The sequence below is a fragment of the Siphateles boraxobius genome, unplaced genomic scaffold, assembly GCF_051911475.1.
Source record: "Siphateles boraxobius isolate OS27281-9 unplaced genomic scaffold, OSU_SipBor_1 55, whole genome shotgun sequence".
Taxonomy (NCBI): Eukaryota; Metazoa; Chordata; class Actinopteri; order Cypriniformes; family Leuciscidae; genus Siphateles; species Siphateles boraxobius.
Genome location: NW_027509181.1, coordinates 3,772,891 through 3,796,009, shown reverse-complemented (window position 1 = coordinate 3,796,009; position 23,119 = coordinate 3,772,891). Strand labels below are relative to the sequence as shown.

Here is a 23,119-nt window from a genome sequence, read left to right as displayed (position 1 = left end):
ATAACTATGTTTTCAGTGGTGTATATAGACCTTGCATAATGAACCGTTATGTTTTTATTACCTTAGAATGAGAGATTTATATCTCCATAACCGCGGACACCCCCTTCCATGGAGGTCGACATTTTGTGTCGTCATGTTTCTACCACAGCGAACAATCAGCTCTACAGAGCAAAGTTTTCAGTGGTATATAAAGACCTTACTTAATGAACCGTTATATTTGTATTACCTTAGAATGAGCAGTTTCTATCTTCATACACTGCGGGTCCCCTTACATTGTAATGCGCCGACATTTTTCTACAATAGCCCTAAACGGACAAACGGGTTTCATTACTATGTTGCTCTTCGTGCAAGGAAGCAAGCTTAGTTTAGCGAATAAAACACTGACACAATGATGCACAAGTAACAATAATATTCGCAATACCACCATTACCACTAGATGCCGCTAAAAATCACACACTGCACCTTTAATGGCATTTAATTTTTAATTGTATATATTTAATATTAGGCCTATTTCATATATTTCAATATGGTAGTCTTGTTCAGTTTTGTATTTTAAACTTGAGTTTAAGCATGTAAACGTGCGTAGTTGTGTCTAAGTGAGAAATGAATTCATGTAATTTGAAAGATGTAGTTATTAAATGTATTTTGGGTCAAAGCAATGGAAAATTGTCCACAGTTAAGCCCACATAGACTGATTGGCTTGATTAGTTGGGGACATTAAATTTAACATTTAATTTAATATTTAACAATAATATTGATCTGCCTTCATTGACACCATTATATGAGAACTTAACTGAGCTGGACGATGACATCACGGTTTTCTCCAGAGAGGCTATATATATAAATGAACTAAATTACTAACTTTTTTTACAACAAAAATTAAACATCACTGAACTTACTTAAAGGAACACTCCACCGTTTTTTGAAATAGGGCTTATTCACCTTCTTTCATACATTTAGATGTGGGCAAACACATTTTTGTCTCAGTGCTGAAATTGTTTTAATTTGGTAGAGCTTAGGTAGCTTAGCTTAGCATAATGAATGGAATCCTTTGTTGCCAGCTAGCATGTCGTGAGTAAAAGTGATAAAAAAAATAAATAAATAAATTACTTCTTGTGGCCTGTGTATTCACAACGAGCAATGCAGATTAAGACTAGGTGATTTTCTAGGGAGATATTGACTTGGGACTATATGGGGGGGGGGGGGGGGGAAGCACAGGCGAAGCACTGCTACTTGGGCGGAGAGATATCATGCAACATCTGAAATTCGTCAACATACCGGCGTGAATAGTAGCTGGCTATTTTTCCTACAGTAGACATAGTGAATGGCGATGAACATGGCGGATTTTGTGAGAGATGAAAAGGGTGACTTCTCAGACAGTCAAGATCCAGAATACCTATATGAACCAGAGTTTTCAGAAGAGGAGCTGCCAGCTTTGGAAATAGAACGACAGGAGGAGGAGGTTGCGATCGCTCAACAGCCAGAGGACGTGAGGATGAGAGCCAAAATGAACTGGTGGTGTGAGTGTATGTCCTTTGCTCGTTCTCACAACCTTTTGCCATGCAGGCAATTATCATGTTTGCTGTAACTGTAGCTGTAACTTCTCAAACTCAACACAATCCAAAAGCGAAGATACTCGGTGCAGGTCACGCCGGTATGTTGATGGAAGTTGGGGGATTTCAGGTGTTGCGTGATATCTCTGTGCCCAAGTAGCAGTGCTTCGCCGGTGGTTCACCCCAATATAGTCCTAAGTCAATATCTGCCTAGGAAATTGCCTAGTCTTAATCTGCATTGCTATTTGTACTCGTTGTGAATACACAGGCCACAAGAAGTAATTAGTTTTTTGGGGGGTTTTTTATCACTTTTACTCACGACATGCTAGCTGGCAACAAAGGATTCCATTCATTATGCTTAGCTAAGCTAGCGGCGGCGCTGCCAAACTAAAACAATGCATGCACTGAGACAAAAAAATGCATTTGCCCACCCATCTAAATGATGTTTTATTAACAAGGTTCGGGAGGAACACATTCTAATGATCAAACAATCAAGTCATTCCAACCAGCTGTCAGCAATCAGTAATCAGTAATCAACAGGTCCACTCAATCAACATGAGTAAGGCCTATAAATATACGCAGTCGACTCACCCTTATTCCTCAACAGTTTTCAGCATTCCTCCACCACCCCATCTCCTCACACTTGCCTGGTTATCTTCCTAACCAGAGATACGGGGGGAGTACTCTGTATTCGGGCCCAATTTCCGAGCTCGGAGCCCACCCCTTGGACAGCACGCCAAATACGCATAACCATTTATTCTCTGATCATTCGTAAGTGTGAACTCGTGAAATGTAGGGGAGACGGTGAATAAGCCCTATTTCAAAAAACGGTGAAGTGTTCCTTTAAGCTGGACTGTGACGCTATTTTCTTCTGGAAACAAACTTTGTTGTATTGTTTTCCTGTTATCTCTGTAAAGCTGCTTTGAAACAGTCTGTATTGTAAAAAGCGCTATATAAATAAATGTGACAGCTTGACTGATGTTGTGCTGTGTGAAAAGGTACTTTCTCTTTCCTGTGTTGAAGTATTTCCTACTAAAAAAAAAAGAAGCAACATTTTTTGCATTCATGCCATACTGTTGCTCTGAAGCTCAAAAACTGAAGTGAAGAGAAAGTAAAAGACTGTACATTTTAAATCTGCATATCTGCTAGAAGTTGGTCAACATCCGCATAAAGACATAAAACTCTAACTCTGATTTGATGGGGTATTTAATGGTATTGAATCATGGCTGGGCAACTCTGGTCCTTAAGGTACTTAAGGTTGAAAATGAAAGGCATGTATGAGTCAGTTTTAATCAATAATTGCATTTTATTGAGTCATTTTAAAGAAATGTAGTGTTTGTGAAAAAAGTGAGTTTTTGTACAATTGATATTTGTGCATAAAAGATTCTGTAACTGACTGTATGGCTTTTTATAGAGTTGTAGATGGTATAGAGGACAACGGACATGCATTTCATTTCAATGTGGAGGACAAAACTGCCAAAACAGTGACATCATTGGGTAGTAAGACAATAGACGGTAAGGATATTTTAATCTTAGTTTCTAAGTAACATATATATAATTTGGGTCATTGCTTCTTTGTTTTATTTCAGGGTCTAGTCAGGTGAATGCTTCACTGCTTCAGGAGACAAGAGAAGTGAGAGAGACCATTACCCAACTCAACAAGAAGGTACAGTGACATTATATCATTGTATCATATATCAAACACAGAGACCTTCAAACACAGAGACCTTATAAGCTCAGTAATCGGAATTGGCATGAGGTGCATTCAAATGAAAATAAAGTACACACATTAGGGTTACAAACATTATTATATTAACAATTCAAGTTAAAGGGACTCACTCTCATGTTGTTCCAAACCTGTATGAATTTCTTTCTTCTGATGAACACAAAAGAAGATATTTTGAAGAATGTCGGTTACCAAGCAGTTGATTAGCCTCATTGACTTCTATAGTATTTTTTTTCCAATGGAAGTCAATGGGGCCCATCAACTGTTTGGTCATATTTTTTCAAAATATCTTCTTTTGTGTTCAGCAGTAAAAAAGATTTTCATACAGGTTTGGGAAAAACTTGAGTGTAAATGATGACCCAACAGATGCCAGATCAATCCAATAGTTCATGAAAATATTGCACGACACCCTCAAATACCATGTAAATTGACTACTTTTTATTATATTTCAATACAATTACTCTATAACTTTCTCCAGATGAGCAATCTGAAAGAGGAAGTGTCAATTCTAACAAAGGATCTGCATCACATAATGCACCTGCTGCAAGCACAGATGGCCGTTCGACATTACACAGCTCCTATGTCTTCCTATCCCTATGGAGTCCACATGATGTCCAATTCTTCTGTCAGTTTGTCTCCTGCCTACATCTTGGGTTCCAGCATCCACATGCAGCACAAAGACCATGTTGTCCCTGACAGTCACCTGGGGTCCACATCATGGGGTCATAGCAGAGCTGGTGGTATGACCAAAAACCTCTGTATAGATGATGTTACCTCTGTAACATCTATCTTTTCGTTTTTTCATTGATGAAACCATTTGCATTTCTCTACACAAGTTTAGTTTGTAAAGAGACTTTACACAATCTTTGGCATCATTTGATTAAAAAGTTTCTCTGGTATGTACAGGTGGATCTGGTTCTGCTGAGCACACTGAGAAACAGGGACACTTTCACCAACATGAGCCTAATCAACACTGTCCCGTAACAGCAAAGGACCCCTGTTCCCATGACTGGAGCTCCATCCACTCCTCAACCGGCCACCATCACTTCTCCACTGGCTCCACTCTCCTTAGCATCAGCCCAGGAACCCATGGGCCAAAACCTGGAGAAGGCCCCCGAGCAGAGGGCTTATCACTGGGCGTTTGTGCTGGAGCTCATGCCAATATCAGCCAATCACAGCCTGTTTTGCATCCATTTCTTTCACAAAACTTGGGCGGTTCCTCTTTATCCTGCAAGGTCACACCTAGCTCTAATTCACACCTACATCTTTCCACAGAACCAGCGTTTTCCTACTCCACTCCATCCCTAGGTGAGGTGAACAGGACTCCAGAAGTGGCCCTCAATCAGAACCAAAATGTGGTTCCTTCCATTTTCCTACCAGAGAATTCTCCACCTTCTCCAAAGGAATCGGCTGTTCACTGTTCTCTTGAGGAGTCATCTGAGATAGAGCACACCATTCAGGAGTGCCTACTGGGTAATCAAAGGCTGGGCGAAGACGGTGAGATATCAGAGAGCACATCTAGTGGATCCAGTGCAGGACTTCAAAGCCAATAGTACCCCTTTTCCACCAAGCCAGAGCTGGTGCTGGTTCGGAGCCAGAGCCTAGTTTCAATTCGGTTCTTTGGTTTTCCACACGCAAAGCACCAGCTCCGAACCAGGAAAAGTGGTTCTTAAGTAGCACCAAATAATTGCTGGTCTAGAACAGAGCCAAGTAAGAACCACTTGCGTCAGGGGCTGGGGGCGGGGTTACCGTGACCAACAAGACGAATAGAAACTTGTGACCGCCATTTTTAAATAGCAGCTAGTCGAGCTAATAGCAGCTCGATTATAAATATCCGTCTATGTAAGTTACGGCGAGCTGCACAAACGCGTTGGACTCCGATGTATTTTGTAAACCCATGAGCATCCATAGTATTGCAACGTCCGTTATTGTTGATGGCTTGTTCGAGATGCATCGGAGCGGCGCGGACCGATCGGAGCTGCGGGAGTGTTTGGAGAACATACGACTCCTTGTGCTTTTAGATCGCTATCGCAGCGCTTTGATGTCATGCGGAGATCGATCTGCGAGAAGCCGATGCATCTCGAACAAGCCTGGCGTACTGTTTGGCGCTACCGCACTAGCGTTGCTGGGCAACATGAGACGTATACAGTGACGTAAGATTTGGCTCTGTTGTGGCTCTCTAGCCGGTGGAAAGGCAAATCGGTTCTTATTAAACTCGTCAGTCGAACCCACTCTGAACCAGCTTTGGCTCTGGCTCTGAACCAGCACCCGGTTCTTGTTGGTGGAAAAGGGGTATAGGAGAGCTCAGAAACCACATGGTGCTTGAATTTGATAGAATGATATAGGAAAGACTAAAATCAAGACAACTCAAACAGATTCTGCAGCCAAAATTTCAGTTTGAATTTCGATTGAAACAACAGTCCTTTCATTGTGAATTTCATGACTTCATGAGTATGATTAATGGGAACTAGCAACACAGCAATTAATCTTTTCATGTTGTACTGCAGAAAAAGGCAGTTCTGGTGTTGAAAATTTCGCTCCGCACTAGCCACTAAAACCTGTTGGTCTTAAACGAAAAACCACAAAATATCAGAATCTGGGGGCCAGATGTTCTTCCACGTAAGTTTAACTACAACATCTCACACAAATGCCACTCACACAGACACAATAAATGAAGCTATTATCATTGTTAATATTATGCCTATTCAGTTGATGTATACCCTACATCACACATAATTCTGTGGATCATATTCTATGAAAAATTCTGTCATCATTTAATGACCCACGTCATTTTAAATTCACAAGACTTTTATTCGTGTTTGAAACACAAACGAAGATATTTGTAATATTATGTCATAATTTGTCATTTGTCACTGTCATCGTCCAAAGCCAAACATTTCAGGCTTCAAAAAGTTCATGAAGATGCAGTTAAAGTAATCCATATTATGAATGAATGAGTAATCCAAGTCTTCCGAAGAGACACAATGAAAAGATTTACTTTTGAAGACCTAAGGTTGAATGCTTAAGCTGTAAACAGTGTAGAAATAGCCAGAACTGATTTACCAGTATTCTCAAAAGGTTCTGTTAACACATGATCTCTAAACAGTAATCAGTCATTTTGCAGGAAAGAATGTGCGTGTGAATGCTTCAATTGCACACATAATTAATAATTATAATTAGTTCTCGATGCAGGGCACAAAAAAAATTTTTAAAGAGATGGTTCTTTGAAAATTATCTGCTTGAAGTTGTTTCTATTAAATATTTTTCTAACTTTAGACTGTATATAAATATGAGCTAATTTTCCATTATCTGAGCACACTCATCACACTGGATTTAAATGCAAACTAATCTGAAAACTGCGTTTTTCTTTTCAGAAACTTGGTTCCTGCATTCCATCACTTTATCAAAAACTGTAAAACTATGCAAAGGCACATGTGAATTATGTCATTAAATGGAGAGCAACTCTACTAAAAAGGACTGTTTTATCTAGGTGTTCATGAGTACAGTAAACTAAACTTGTTAGTTTGTTACTGTGGACATCAGCTGTAATTCACAGAATTTTAAAGTCATTTCAAGAATCACTTTTATTAAACTATGATTTAGACTGTAGGTTTTTTTCTCCTGACTTGTATAGTTGTTAATTATTTTTCCTAAAGAAAATGTATTCTGAAATGTTGAATGAATATTCTAAATGTTTGCATACATCTAAGAACATTTACATATTTTATAATTTTCCTTTGTGGATCTTGACTGTTTATGCAGATGGGACATGTAAAAAATAAAAATAAATAAAAAAAGTCAAGTACACTTAAGGAATAAAACAGTTTTGGCAGCAGACTGGTCTGACAATCTGCTATAATCTATGCCCGTGATGGACCAGCTTCATTTTAATATTTCAATCAGATGACCTATGTAGCCAATATACAGATATAAAGAAAGCCACTTTAAAATCTAAATGCACAATTGGTAACGAGAAAATACAAAATATTGCATGACAAATTAGTAAAGCTTATTAAAAAGTTATGCATTTAAAATATGCTGAGTAATGCTGTCATTGCTAAATCTGTGAATGTTGCATGTTGTTGGAACTCCATTAAAACATATGATGCTTTAAAAATCTGCTGCCAGAATTCCAGTAGTACTCTATTGCACTAAATAACCGAATTTAATACTTGGATTAATGAGACTCAGGGTTGATTTTTTAATTGCACAATATGTGACCACTGCAAGAATAGGAGCTATTTTAATTTAATGGGCTGTACATTATGCAACATGAACCTGCACACACATGACATATGCATGTAATTACAGTTTAAAGTGGTAACACTTTACAATAAGGTTAAATTTGTTAACATTAGTTAACTACATTATTTAACATGGAAAATAATTAACCAATACTTTCACAGCATTTATTGATGTTAATTTCAACATTTACTTATACATTTTTTTAAATCAAAAGGTGTATTTGTTTACATTATTTGTATCACATTTTTTAATAGGTCACTTTTTCAAAACTCTTCACACAGTTACCATTACCAACTTTCTGCTTGGCACAGCAGTTAATTTCACATTCAAAATGCACTAAAACCACCAAATACGTCAAAATCAAAATCAAGTCATTCTTCCATAACACCAGCAAAGGTTTTCAACCAACAAACAAACTTTGCCACTCATAAAACAATGACCTATAAACTCTGAAAACAGGAGCATTACACATTTTCTTTTGTAAAATTTCTTTAAAAAAAAAAAAAGCACTGACACTCGTAGCTGTTTGTAATTCACTAAGTTACATTTTCCATGTTTACATTACAGTACAAAATGATTCCCCTTTCGTATAGATGGTTGTACAATTTTAAGACTAACACTCTGTGTTCAGCTACATCTAATTGTTTTGATAGTATTTCATTTTTTTGATTCGTAATATAGTTTTATATATAATAATAATAATATAGTTTGTAATATAATATATAGTATTACTGTAAAATGTAGCAAATTTCTGTCTTCTCTCTGTTTGGATTTGAACTTAAGTTAAGCAGTTTTGAAAAGATTATGTAAATGTGCAAATTGGCCTGTAGGTACAGTATAACTAATGTTAACAACTGACACCTTATGTAATAATAACGTTTTGTTTGGTTGACCCTTTAATGTTTAAACATTTAAATGGTCATAAAAGTATTGCTGTGGCAGACTGGGGAAACCTGATTCAACATTTGAGTTTATTTTCTTTACTCTAAAACTATGACACTGAATACTAAATACAGATTTTTATCGTTCTGTATAGTGGGCTGTTAATGTTTTTATTGATTGACAGTTTTAGAAAACATCTCTTGATTGTTAAACTCTTTCATTGTTCTCATTTACATAACCTTGCATCTTTTATAAAATTGTAGTTTTTCTTATTTTACCATATTTTTTGCATGGTAACTTATTTCAATTGTAAATTTGCTTTGTTTTGTGCATGCAATTATATTAAATTATGAGGATTCCAATAAATCACTTTTTCCTTAAGTGTGTTCTAAATATCGTTGTCTTAACTTCCATTTCCACAAGGCAAACATGCTGGATTGGGGCACAGGAAGAAATCCTGACCTGTTTTGGGCAGGGTCAGAAATGAACTTTTGCATTAGGGGTAATAATGCAAACCCCATGGAACTTTTTGTGATGATATATATATATCATCACCAAAAGTTCCAGGTTGCCCTGATGTCTCTGATGCCTCTGAACTAAAACAACTATCTTTTTGAGGTGGGTAAGAGCAGGCATATCGGATGTTATTAATAAAATATGCTTGTATACTCATTTTGGCAGGTTATGATTATATTCTATCCCTTTGGATGTCATTGCTATCAGAGTTGTTAACATTAACCAAAAACAATGAGTATCACTTTGGTACATTAGCAAGGAGACAAGTTGCCACTTTTTCAACAATCCCTATAGATGTTTGATAAATGCCGCAGATTCAAGATGTTTGGCAAAATTGCCCTCTGAAATCTTTATTGTGACACTGCTGGTAAACCCACTGCATTCAGTGAGAAACATTAAATAATATGCTGATGGAAAAGGCATGGAAATTGTATTATCATAAAATTATAGTGCCGCAGTATAATTTTGTCATCACGGCATTATATTTTGTGGTATGATTTTCATGATCAGATGCCTTAGGATTAAGAACAGGTTGTCTTTTTGAATGGATGTCATTGGAGGAGAGGCTTCAATACAGAGTTCAGTATGTTAATTGTTCGAAAGTAAACAGCTGATTACTTTATGAATTGACAGCCTGTCTGTTAATCTTCAACCAGAGGGTCATGAGCTTTTTGTCATTGTCACTGTATCCAAATTCCCTGAATTTACCTTCTTTCAGAACACTTTTTCAGAACGTGAAACTAAACTCAATGATACTTTTATCCATTCATTACAGGGATTGCAGTTTGTCAAAATTCTGTTCCAGGGACGTGATTGGCTGTTGTTATAAGAGCTAGCCACAGTATGGCCTGTGGTGCCCACTTTTATTTGTGTTGTATAAAGTTTGCAGACTGAAGACTGTCTTAAAGTTTTAACCTGCATTATTTACTTTTCCAACTACTTCCAGATTAACCGAGGCATACATGATCCTGAAATTTTGAATTTTCACCCATGCATTCATTTATACCTCAGTAGGTAAGTCTGTATATAGTGTTGTCACAAACAGCATTCATTGAGCATGTACAGATCTGTGAATGGATGTGGATAATGATTCCACCTCAGAAACATCACTAAGCTATTGAACATGCTATCTACAGTATATACATATAATCTTAAATTGATATATTTAAATAAAGCAAATTATATTTAAATGTGTCACCTCTAAGAAAGGCTTGAATCATTTTTTTTAGTGTACTTACCACAGTAATAACAGTAAATTATGCATAATTACATGCAATTAACCCTCAACCAAATCCTAATCCTACCCTGACCCTATAGTAAGTACATGTAGTTGCTTAATATTATTCAGTACTTAAATATATAATTACACTGTAACAATGACACATTAAAATAAAGTGTAACCCAATTTTTTTCAACTACCGGTATTAGATAATACAGAACATTAGGTAACACTATTTTACAGTGTCCTTGTTACATGTACTTACTGCAGAAATAACAATAAATTATGCACAAATACATACAACTTACCCTAAATCAAACCCTTATCCTAACCCTAAAGTACACCATAAAGTAAAATTACTCTGTCCTTAGATGTACAATTGCATTGTAACATGGACACTTGTTGAAGTGTAACCAAACATTAACTGAAAAAAGAGATACATAATATAATATAATATTACAATAACGCCATTTTGTCCAATGGTTGATCAACAACATGCAGGCCAGATTTATTTCTGACATTATTTTTTTATTTATGTTGTTCAAAGTATGTTATGAAAAATACATTGTTTAATTTGCTAAATATCAAATTTGCATGAATATAGACTGAAAGTTACGCAGGACCGAAAATTTGGGTTAGTGCTTACTCTGAATTAACTTACCTAGTTAAACTGCTAAACTCCTTTCTGGAATACCTCCTAATGATAAAAATCTGGTGTGCTACAGTAAATAAGGGACATATCCGAAATGTGCAGTATTGTGGTCCTGCAGGATCGAGAACCATCACTCAACTATCACCCCAAGCAGATCTGCAGACAAGTTTCCCAAATTATCCTTGTGACCTCTGTAGGAAACTCAGAAGCGAAGACCAGGAAACTTGGTTGTATCTTCAGCAGGATTCTTTATTGAGAACACAAGCTGTCGGTAACGGCAGTCATCAAGTCTGACAAAGGGAACTTTACATGGTATCTTATAGGCATTCAGTGGGCAGTCCTTAAAGGTGTTGACAGTCCTTAAAAGTGTTGACCTTACACACAGCCACTAGATGACCACTAAATCAAATAATTTAAAAGACAATACAGGCAATTACCCCCGACTGTGAAGATAATGGTACCCCTCAATTGTATAAACATCACATGGCCATAAGAACTAAGACTATGTAAACATTCACACATAGTTTGACTCAGTAGGAAGAATCAAAGACTGACAAAACCCCTATAATGGAAACTATATTTAATCTAATCAGTAAATTGATTCCATCATGTTCACCTTGAATGCCCAATACATTGTAGTTCACCTTAGTTTTTCATGTGATGTTATGTAAGGATATAGGATCAGCAGATCTTAAATTTGTAATCCTACACCTCCATTGGATGGACAACTCATGCCCCTGGTTGAGCCTGTTCCTGTTCCTGTAACACACTGTTTCACTTTTCAGGGAATCGCCCTACCAATTGATTATTTACAGTTGTCTCTGCATATACAACTAGGATAGGAGAAACTATTTTAACAGCCAGAAATTACACCTCAGCTTTGTATCAGAGCCTCTCTGATATCTGTATCTCTAATTTAAATGCTCATGAGAAAGCCCTCGTCAGTAGAAAGTCTGCAAACTCTCTCCTACGTATCACACGCTGCATTTTGAAGGTGTTGGACGAAACACTAGAGAAGGCCATCATGCGATCTTTCAGTTCTTGGAAAGTTCCATCGCGAACGAGCTGAACTCTCATTGGTCCGATGCTGCCCTTCATCCTGAAGGATCTGTAGATGTCAGACTCCTCCTGTAGGCAGTGGTCTAACTGTTGGATTTGAAAAGATATCTAGAATATGAGCAGTTAAAGAGAAGGGTTTCTTAAAAGTTTTTTAATGAACATTATAGATACTCACCTTGTATCTTTGTTCCTCTGAGAGGTTCCTCACACCCTTTAGCTCAATAAACACAAGATAATGGGGCTGAGATATTCCAGATGCATTGCCTACAGCAAACACAAATAACAAATTTACTTTGAAAGGTTAACTGCACGTGTTTCCATATCAGTATTACTCGCAAGATCGACCTAAGGAAAATTCAAGTAATGTTCCAGATTCATTACAACTTTTACTCTATTGACGTTGCAGACAGGGTCAAAATTCAATCACACTAGTCTCATGCTGACAGGTATAATGTTCTGCAGCTCGGGGAGGGTTGAAATGAAATTCCAGTCCTTGAGGTGCTGGATGCAGCCTGGAATCATAAATCACACCATGTTTGCTCATATGGCCAGAGGAGACAGGCCCCTCGACTGAGCCTAGTTTCTTCCATGATTTTTTTTCCCATTTTCGTCACCTGATGGAGTTTGGGTTCCTTGACACTGTCACCTTTGGCTTGCTTAGTTGGGAACATTGAACTGACTAAAGCTGAATAACGACACTATTGTCTTCTGTTGTCTTCCTGTTTACCATTGTTAAGCTGCTTTGAAGCAATCTGTGATGTAAAGTGCTAGACTACTTAAATAAAATTGCCTAGGCTGTATATCAGGGGTGCCTGCAGGATTTCATCTGAGGGTATGCACAGATGGGAAAAAAACACTAAAAAGTGTGTGGGGGGAGGGGGTGATTCTATATATCCTTGTGTTCAAATTTTAGTTTTTTTTTTTGGAGTATATCTATCATTCGTGTAACTATTTTTACGCACTTCATTAAGACTGCATACCTGAGCAGAACAAAGGCGCCTCTAAAAACGTTTTAAAACACAAAAATGGCAAAAAACATCAACAACAAAGATGTTCACAGGAAAACAACTGAAAAACAGCGTAGGTGACACAAAAATCCTCTCGGTGTGAATAGTCCCTTATTCACATGACAATTCTCTCTGAAAATTAAGTTACCTCACAAAGTAGCCTCGTGTCTCAATTGCTTGTAGGTGAATATCCACTGTTGTATATATTTGTTTAAATTGTAATGAACTTGGAATATACCTTTAAATGACAAAGAATTTTGTGAAATTCAAACATTACCTAGAATGCCACTCTCAACACAGCTGTAGTCTATGAGTCTGGATCCTGGCCACTGCGTCACTGTCCTCTTAAGGGCCCTCAAAAACAGCGATTCAGACACTTTCTCACCACGCACGCTCAACATCTGACCACGCCTGAACACACGTTAAAGAAACGATAACATAGAAATATGTTTTCAATTGATTAGATCAGTGCCTCTCAAACATTCAGGTACTAACTTTGATAAAAAAAAAAATTCCAGCATTGGGCAAACAGAATTTGTAGTGTGAGGACTGTGAGCACCATACATAATGCCATATTCTGCTGCAGGAGCAAACAGAATAATAATGAATCTGATTCAGTGTTTGGTCAGTAGTGTGCCACACCATTAGATAATACATTACATTAATGCATTTCGCAGGCGTATTTATCTTGCATTTAAGGAACACATTCCATCAATTTCATGCATTCCCTGGGACATGAACCCATGATCTCAGCGTTGCAAGTGCCACACAGCACCGTTTGTTCAACAAGAATGGAACTACAGCAACTAAAAAAACTATTTTACAATTTTTAAACAGTGTGAAATAGTGTTGTGCTGTGTACCACTGTGTATCACAGTTTAAGAACCAATTGATTTGATAATGTATAATAAACAGGAGTACCTATACTGAAACTCCACTATTGGACACCGGTTATGAAACCCGACTACTTTCACAACATCTCCAATGCGATACCTGAAAAACATAGATAAACATTTTAGTAAATATCTAGTACATAATTTTACCAATATTTTACTTTTCTAAGTTTCTAAAATATGGTTATTTTATATTATATTATATGGTTTCTCGGAAAAGACAGAACAAAAATAGAAGCCCCTGTTGACAAGCCGTTATGTGAGACATTTGTATTGGTCAAAACGTCTGGAAAGAAATAACGCAGACACTGTACAAAGAAATTGTTGTACATGTGTATGAAATCGAACATTGAAAAGCTAAGCGTCTGCTGTACACACACTTTTACAGTATCTGTCAAAACTGAAGTATACTTTGGGCTTAAGCAAGCAAAAAAAAAAAAAAAAACCTGTTGGAGGATGAATTGTACAAAGATCCAAAAGACTAAACCTTATCTGTATATTAATTGAGGAGGAAGCAATACATGATGCCATTCAAAAAAAATTTATTTAATTTGTTGTAGCCTATTTGCAACGTAAGTGTTGTTCGGAGTTTAGTGAAGAGTGTTTAGTGTTTTTTGTACACAAAAACATTTTTATTCTTACTTAAGACTATTAAGAACTGAACAGACAGATGGTATAAGAACAGCGAAAGCAGGGTGTGTAAAGAAAACCAAGTAAATGTTAAGCAGCAGGATCATGTGTACCTGAATAATCCTGAGGCATTGGTGACCAGCAGCTCATAGTTGTGTCCTTCTTGAAGCTGCTCTATCAGGAGAGTTTTGGGCTGCTCTAAATCCAGATCCTCCTCTGGTATAAACTCACAGAACATGGAGCGGGGACACAGGAGATACTGTCTGCTCTCCTGCAGAGGCCACAGGTTCACACCTATCAAGCCTGAAACATGAATTACAGACTATTACACATAACTAACGCATGTATGTGAGCTCTGCTCGCTGCAAGTATATACTCCATTCACAACTTTGCTGCTGAATGTTTGCTGTACTGAATTTTAGGCATTGCTAGTTCTCAGTAATGTTTTAAAATATTGACCCAGCACCTGGGCAGAGATATACTGCTTACTGCAAGGAATAAGACACTCCACTATAATAGCTTTAGCTGCATCAAGTTGCTCTGCAGTGGCATAAAGTTTACTGAAAAGCTCAACACGTCCAGTTACTAAGAGTCAATTGAAAATGAGAAAATAATAGAAAATGAGGTCTCTGCCATTTAAATTTATAAAGAAATATATGTATTGATGGTATTTTCCAGTGCTGTACACTGGAACTACATATAGCAGGAATTTAGTTCAAATAACTGAATTTAATGTATTACTGTTAATAAAGACACATAGAAAAACATGACTTTATCTCTATTACAACTTCAGGTAGTGGATTGTGAAGTATTCCAGACACAGCTGTTTGATTTTGAATATCATTTAGATAATTCTTGAAGTCAGAAATCAGTGCATGACCTTCACCAATCTTATGGAATATGTAACGAATAACACGAAAAATATTAAAAATCCATGCTTATCATGGCTCATTTCTTTAAAGGTGCAGTCTGTAAGAATGACAACTAGTGGTTGATATAGGTACAGTCCAATCCAAAATATCGGAGATCGCTGTTTCTCCCGCCACCTGCTCCTCAGACTTGACGGCGCTCACACGGATTGCCAGTTTGAGCACACGCAACAGGAACAAGCGCAATCAACAATGATTTGGCAAATTGGCAACGTGCAGTATCACAGACCAAAACAAAAACTGAATGAGAAAATAATCTACAGTGCAAAAAATATTACATTAAAAACTGTATAAATCTCCTGTTTTTCTAAAACGGCAAGCCAACACCAGCGGTTAAAGTTTCGGTAGGAGGTAGCGTCTCTCTTGCCATCCCTTTTATCTAATGCATAACCAAATAAACGCTGGTTTATGTCATGTCACATTCGAACCTGAAATGATTTGAAAACATGATCTGTGAGGTTTTTTTAGTGAACAATCAGTTTGATGAAATTAAAGGTATATCTCTATGTCTGTGATCATCACGACACCTGCAGTGTTTACGGAAATGCGATGACTGATGATCCGAAAATAAGTTGATTATTAAAAAGAACAGCTGAACATCAGTGCACAAAAAAAGTGTTACTGTGTTCTTTGAAGTGGAAATTTTAATATTCATTGATCAGATGGTAAAAGAAAATGTATGTATGGGAGGAGGAAAATTGATGTATGTTTTACAACTGAAATACAGAACCGAGACATCTCGGGAAAGGCTAAGTGGGGATCTCTGCTCTCTTAGGTCAGAGGTCATTTAGAACAGGGGAGTCTGTTGGGCTAGTGAGTAATAAATCGAGGCTAGCAACCATGGTCCCTTTATCTAAGGAATGTGGCAGAAAGGAGGCTCTGCTTCGTTGAAGACCTTGGGAAAATTAGTATAAAGATCGCTCAGCCCTTCCTGGTGTTGTCTCACTCACACTACAGCGTAACTTCTGTGTGGTGACTGGGTCCTTCTTGCAAGAATAAATTCTTTTAAAAGACAGTTTGTATTCAGAGCGTCTCTTACGCAGTGATGATGGTTTGATGGTTAATTTTTGCCACAACAATTATAGTTATTGTTTTGAAAAAATGTAAAAAAAAAAATAAAGATTTGAAAAAAAATGCTTTAAAAACAGTACCTTGATGAGAATTTTATTTTTTAATAAATGAAGAAACATTACTTACACTATTAAGAAAACAACACCTAATACAATTCTAAGTAAAGATTATTTAACCTGAAAAAAGTGTCAAAATTAAGTGTAACTGGTACATAAAACAGTGTGAACTTTGACTCCTCATTTATGAACACCACTACACAGTACTGGTAAACACATACACACACAAGGAAACACACCTTCAGTGGCAGCGTAGAAAGGGGAGTAGAACGGGACATCTTTACAGTAGTTCTGTCTTAACATCTCCCCATATATCTGGTTTGAGCCCGAGTCCACTGCCAGGACCAGGTGTAACTTGGGCCACAGTCTGAGTGCGATCCCCTCAAAGCCTTTCTCAAACTGGGCTGTGAGCTCAGTGGCTCTCACTGGATCTGGCTTCATCAGCTTCTCTAGAGCACAGCGCACGTCAGCCTTCAGGTTCAGACCGGAGTTGATCCTGCCCACTTCCACATCAACAACAAGATCTTTCCAATGTTCCTGAAGGCAGATGAACACAGGGTCATGGGGTCTATCTGATATATTCAGAATCTCAAGCATATTATATGTTGCACTCCATCTAGCTGTATTCAATGTTAGAACATATTTGAACAGCTCCTTACAAAAAATTCATGGTATCACTACAGTGTGTTTTTTCTTTCTTTCTTTCTTTCTTTTCTTTTCTTTTGAACATGAGCCGTTCAACAACACTGAAAACCTGGAATTATTTTTCTCTTTAAACCAGGAAATAAACTAAGTTTAGAATTTATGATTTAAATCATTAAATCATTTATGATTTAAAAGGAATCCTGCATTATTCCTTGGTTACTAAACCAAAGTAAATGTTTGCATTTCTGTTCATCAGATGGCTTTATAGTCAGTGTGATCTGAGGCCTTGTATTTAAACCTTTAAAAACAAAGTTGTTTTAAAGCTTTATTAAAAAAGAGAAGTTATGATGTAAAGCAAATGGTAAATATCTGAGATTGTGCTCAACTTCCAGGTGATCACTCAAATTTTAATGCTGATTATATCATTTTTCAATGAATAATGTAATATAGAAGCATTTTCATAAGTGATCTCAGACCTTTGGTCCTCATTGTACCTGCAGGGCTCTGAAGGCATAAAAGACGGTAGAGCAGAAGTTGGATTCCAGCATGCCGAGATTGCGGTCCTTCAGCCCAAACAGCAGATGCAGATACAAGGCGTCTCTCTCATTCAGCACCTAGAGACAAACAAACTGTATCTTTTAGATTCTGTATACAAGTGTTCTGATCAGATAGAACTTATGGTTAAACACATTTCAGTTTAGTTGGCACGCACTTTTATCCAAAGTTACTTCCATTGCATGCACAGCAGCTTTGTGGACTCCAGCTGCATGACTTGTACTTGAGAAACAACAGCATAATTGAACATAACGATCAACGTAAAGGGGTGGTTCAGGATTTTGGACATCAGACCTCATTTCCAAGTTAGCCTGGTGTTATTCATCAGTGGAGACAGTTTTCAAAAATTTTCATCCAGTCCTTCCAGTTGCATAGTTCGCCGGTGCTAGGCTAGTGCGAGTCAACGGTATCTGCTAGCCTGCCATTAAAAACAGTTTTACCCACTCCACAGTACACCAAAAGCAAATAAATTATAATGACAGACTATCCATGTAAATGTCAAGTCATGCAAATGTCTGTTGAGAGAATAATGTTAGAAATCAGCAAAACTTGAAGTATACTGATAATTAGTCTGGCTGCCAGTATACTTAGTTTCACCAGGGGTGTGCTGTTGATGTCATGTGCAGGCAGACAGTATCTTCCCAACATTGTAAAAAATACTTCAGAGTACACTCAAAGCTGTGCTTTTTTACTGTCACTCAGGTATGTTTTTGGCTAGAAACGTGGACTTTTAAAGAGTGAAGTTTTCACTCTGTGTCCATACTTTCACATGAGTATAATTTAGATCCAACACTAGTCCAACGTACAAGAAAAATCTAATCAATGTTTTGAGGATTGTTTGAAAGATACAGCCAGGTGTGTTTGATTAGACATGGACATTATAGCACCCTGTAATGGGGGTGGGGGACTATGTATAAAAAGTATTGTCATTTGTACAAGTTGAAAGCAAAATCTATGAAAACACCCTTTAATAAAACCTGACAACATGCACTTTAAACTTTTGTGAATTGTTTGATTACAATTACATATCTAAAACAGCGGAGAACAGACAAACCACTCATGGTTTGTCTCTCTTTTCACCTTAACATTTACAAATATTATCACTGAATATCATGTTAAATTCATTTTCATCCATCCCTTACCTGATAGACAGGTGCTGGTGTGGTGTACAGATGCAGCATGTGTCTAGAGGAGGCCGGGGTTGAGGAGTTGGGGCCAATGGGAATACCTGCCTCACTCTGACGAAAAAGGGGCGAGTAAAAAAGCTTCAGGGTCTTCTGGAGACAGTTGGTGGCTGGAAAGGCTCGACTCATAGCATCTAGACAAACAGTCACCCCCTGGCAGAAAAGTGCACAAAAATAATAGATTACATGCCCACTGATCCTCTCGAGCCATCTGGGAAATGTACAAAGACTTGAGAACTAATGATCATATTACTTTCATTGATCACAAATTGCAGTAAACTAGTTATTAGATATCCACAGCTATTAGATATCCAACCTTTGCAACAACCCCAAACTTGCTGCTAGTCGATCTGCATTGGCACATTACTTCTAAAACTCTGCTCCTAAACATGTGTTAAGGAATCTAGCAGGTTTCTCCATGTTTTTTCACTGCCTTCTGTGCAACCAATTATATGAAATAATGCATTTCTACAATAATGAATGATAAATTCTCTTTCCAATAGACAGACAGGGGGAGTGTTTGGAAAACCTGTTTAAAAACTTTGGTGTAATGCTGAAATAACTTTGTGCTTGTAAAAAATGTTTATGTGAGACCTGTAGAAAGAATTCTGTGTTGGTGTCTCTAGTGCTGAGAAGCATACGGCTGGATCCAGACGTTCCTGATGTCATTGCCAGAATAAGAGGCTTCTCCGATATTAAAACCTTCTGCTCTCCTTTAGCCATGCGCTCCACATACTTTTCATAATGGTCATAATCCGTGACCGGATGGCGCTGTCGAAATGTTTCTGTGTCTGAAATGATACAATAAAAACTGTCATACATTTCATGACAAGATGGTGGCATGTCCCACAGGTAATTTCCATTGTCTAGAAGTAAAAAGTAATTGCTCCACATACAACTGATTTTTTTTTTCTGTGAATGTTTTCAATCAAAATATACTATTGTTTAAGATTCTAATATATGTAAATAAAATAAACTATATATATATAATATACTTAAATTAACCAAATACAGTCATGGTCAGAATTAATGGCACCCCTGGTAAATATGATCAAAACTGTCTGTAAAAAATAAATCTGCATCGTTTATCCTTTTGGTCTTTCATTCAAAAAATTAGCACAATTCTAACCTTTCATTGAAGTAGTGGGGGGGAAAATCACATTATGAAATAAATGTTTTTCTCCAAAACACGTTGGCCACAAATATTGGCACCCTTTTATTAAATACTTTTTGCAATCTCCTTTAGAAAAGATAACAGCTCTGAGTCTTCTCCTATAATGCCTGATGAGTTTGGAGGACACCTGACCAGAGATCATTCCTTCATACAGAATCTCTCCAGATCCCACAGAATCTCTCCAGATCCTTCAGATTCCCAGATTCATGTTGGTGCTTCTTCTCTTCAGTTCACTCCACTCATCAGGTCAGGGACTGGGACGGTCATGGCAGAAGCTTCATTTTGTGCTCCGTAACACATTTTTGTGTTGATTTTGATGTTTGTTTTGGATCGTTGTCTTGATGGAAGATCCAACCATGGCCCATTATAAGATTTCTAGCAGAAGGCGTCAGGTTTTGATTTTTTGGTTAGTTTGGTCATAGATAATCAAAAATAAGGTTTACTTAAGAATAAAGTGAAGCTTATTTAAACACCTGACCAGAGATCAGAGATCAGAGATCATGCCTTCATACAGAATCTCTCCAGATCATACAGAATCTCTCCAGATCTTTCAGATTCCCAGATCCATGTTGGTGCTTCTCTTCAGTTCACTCCACTCATCAGGTCAGGGACTGGGACGGTCATGGCAGAAGCCATGGTCATAGATAATCAAAAATAAGGTTTACTTAAGAATAAAGTGAAGCTTATTTAAACGCAAAAAAGAGTAGTTTATGACAAAACATGACATGAGTGATTATAATCTTTGATTAAATACTCAATTGTGAAATCAAAATAAAGTGAGTATCAAATCTAAAATTGAACACCCCTGTTTTGAAATAAATCAAAAATTAATTACTTTTTACTATTATTATACACGCTTCGAAATCAATCACCTTTAATTGATCCGAAGTCGTAGAGTTTGCCGTAGACTGTGTCGGAGTGTTTGCGCAGGCGCTTGAGCAGAGTTTCCTCTTGAACGCGATGAACGTCCTGAGTGTCTTTCTCCAGTTTGTTTCTCTGGCGATTCCCCAGCCAGCACACTGCCTTCACAGCTACATATTGAGAAAGAAGACTCGATATGGACCGATTCTCGATCTTTATCTTCCATAGAAGAGCCATGCAGCAAAGACACAGGAGCAAAAATGAACCTGCAGGAGCTGTTACACAAGAACATAACATAGAGCATTGACTCTTCCCGAACAGAAGAGGGCGCCAGTACACACATTTAACCGCACAGGGTTTATCAATTTATATGCATTCGTATTATATAAAATGCATACAACTTTACAATTATATATGTATTAAGGATTTATAATCACAATATAAAACAACAGTTTAGGTGTACTGAAAAAAATCCAGGTCAATTGACACTTTTATTCTTAGAAACAAATTCATTTTTGGATTGACAGCTCCTCAACAAGAAGAGCTGTAGCAGTACCGTACAGTGATGGCAATACTATGACATAAGCAAAAGTCAATACCAATACCAATCTGAATGTACATTTAACATGATTATCATGTTTCCTTTTGATATTGTCTGTTACGGAGATAATATAATATATATAATAAACTTTATTGTTATCACGGAAACAAACTCACCACATGTAATGGCGACGGCCAATAAAGCAATAAAACATGGTAAAATTATCCACAAACGTTGATGTGTCCGAATCATTGTGACGGACAGTATTATTGAAAACTGAAACCAAACACTGACTCAAACAATTTCTTATTCTTCTTCTTTTGTGCAACGTTAGGATGGAGCGCGCCACCTACTGTTTGTGTTCACTGCTGCCACCAAAGTCCCTGAAAAGGCAAGTGGTGCTCACTGCAGAACCAAATGATGTCCAGCTCCCCTTCTCTGGACATCATGGGTTGAGCTTGACCTAGTCCAGCTCCACCTCTGAGGATCCAACGGGTAGAGGGGTGGCTCTGGCGTTAGTTTGGACCTTCTAGCTCCACCCATTACACCCATGTAAGTTACATCTAGAGCTGGACGTCCAGAGAGGGGGAGCTGGACTTCATTCTCCACCCATGGCTCTGCAGTTAGCAGCCTCTGAAGTTCAGTTGACAGCATTTACAGAACCAAGTTGACCAAACTAAACCAATAATCCTTTTCTGGTACCATGATGCTGCGGATCAACTATTTATATCAAATCAGACTTTGATCATGAGTTCATGAGAGTAACTATGGAGAGCAAGAATATGGAACTTCTCACTGCTAAAAATTAAGATATGGTTATGAAAACTGAAGAATTTAAATGTATTTACACAGCAAGAAGAAGAGTCGATGCAAAAGGACAAATACCAAATATCAGTAAAATAAGTTAATTAGCTTTTATATAGATAATATTTATAGGTACACGGCAACGAAAACATGTAATTTTAGTCATTTTAAAGCTTTACTTTATATGTTGATACTAACCACCTTGGTTTTTTTTACTTTACTGTTAAATAGATGTATCTCTATAGTTTTACTTAAGTATGGTTTTCAGGTACTACACCTCTGAACATTACTAGGTGTGTTCATCATTACAAAAATCTCATCAGTTATTTTATTTAACGATAACAATAGTGCATATATATATATATATATATATATATATATATATCACAATATAATTATTTTGGATTAAAGAATAAGAACAAAGATACAAAAAAACTTAAGACAAATGCAATATAAGAAAGATACAAATGAAATGAACAGGGTTTTGAGTTTTTATCTACAGGTCTATTTAACAGTAAAAATCAAGTAATACAGAAAGTGAATAATGAAATATTAAAAATAAAACAGCATCGCCTTCACAGTATTAAACAAATATACAATCATATTAAAGCTACTAAATGTATTCAGTCAAGAGCAGTGAGTGTTTTTCTCTTTTTCTTTTGTTGTTTAATTAACAATGAGGACAGACAGCAGCGGCAGCTTTATTAGGCTGTTCACTTAAAGAACTAATGCCTTATCGCTTTAATACATCAACATCTTTACTATATATAGCGCGGCTATATATGCATGCCACGGTATAAACGTCACAGCAAATGATATAATTAATTTAAAATATTATTAAATGGGAATAATATCATGCAAAATTTCCAGTTATAGTGATGCATTCTCTTTAGCGTCAGTCTTTATGACGTCACAAA

The 23,119-nt window shown here is 37.0% G+C and overlaps 2 protein-coding genes across 3 annotated transcripts in view; one reads left to right on the top strand and one right to left on the bottom strand.

Moving 5' to 3' along the window:
* Positions 1 to 7,396, top strand: part of kcnh4b (potassium voltage-gated channel, subfamily H (eag-related), member 4b) — a 59,407-nt gene extending 52,011 nt beyond the window's left edge. Inside the window, exons 13-18 of one of the 2 annotated variants that reach the window (XM_077205874.1) lie at positions 2,968 to 3,068; positions 3,143 to 3,219; positions 3,758 to 4,019; positions 4,186 to 4,776; positions 5,787 to 5,898; positions 6,654 to 7,396. In XM_077205874.1, coding sequence (XP_077061989.1) covers positions 2,968 to 3,068; positions 3,143 to 3,219; positions 3,758 to 4,019; positions 4,186 to 4,776; positions 5,787 to 5,827 — 1,072 coding nt within the window. In that variant the 3' untranslated portion in view covers positions 5,828 to 5,898; positions 6,654 to 7,396. Of the gene's footprint in view, positions 1 to 2,967; positions 3,069 to 3,142; positions 3,220 to 3,757; positions 4,020 to 4,185; positions 4,832 to 5,577; positions 5,899 to 6,653 lie in introns of both variants that reach the window. The other variant, XM_077205873.1, reaches the window with a different exon arrangement.
* Positions 7,397 to 11,021: 3,625 nt separating this feature from the next.
* Positions 11,022 to 21,742, bottom strand: ghdc (GH3 domain containing). Its single transcript, XM_077205865.1, has 11 exons — positions 21,575 to 21,742; positions 20,869 to 21,132; positions 19,417 to 19,613; positions 18,781 to 18,975; positions 17,578 to 17,697; positions 16,678 to 16,975; positions 14,496 to 14,685; positions 13,781 to 13,852; positions 13,137 to 13,270; positions 12,028 to 12,116; positions 11,022 to 11,939 (listed from the first exon to the last, which is right to left on the bottom strand). Exons 1-11 carry the CDS (start codon positions 21,648 to 21,650, stop codon positions 11,718 to 11,720), a joined length of 1,857 nt encoding a protein of 618 aa, XP_077061980.1. The 5' UTR covers positions 21,651 to 21,742; the 3' UTR covers positions 11,022 to 11,717.
* Between the last annotated feature and the right edge of the window lie 1,377 nt (positions 21,743 to 23,119).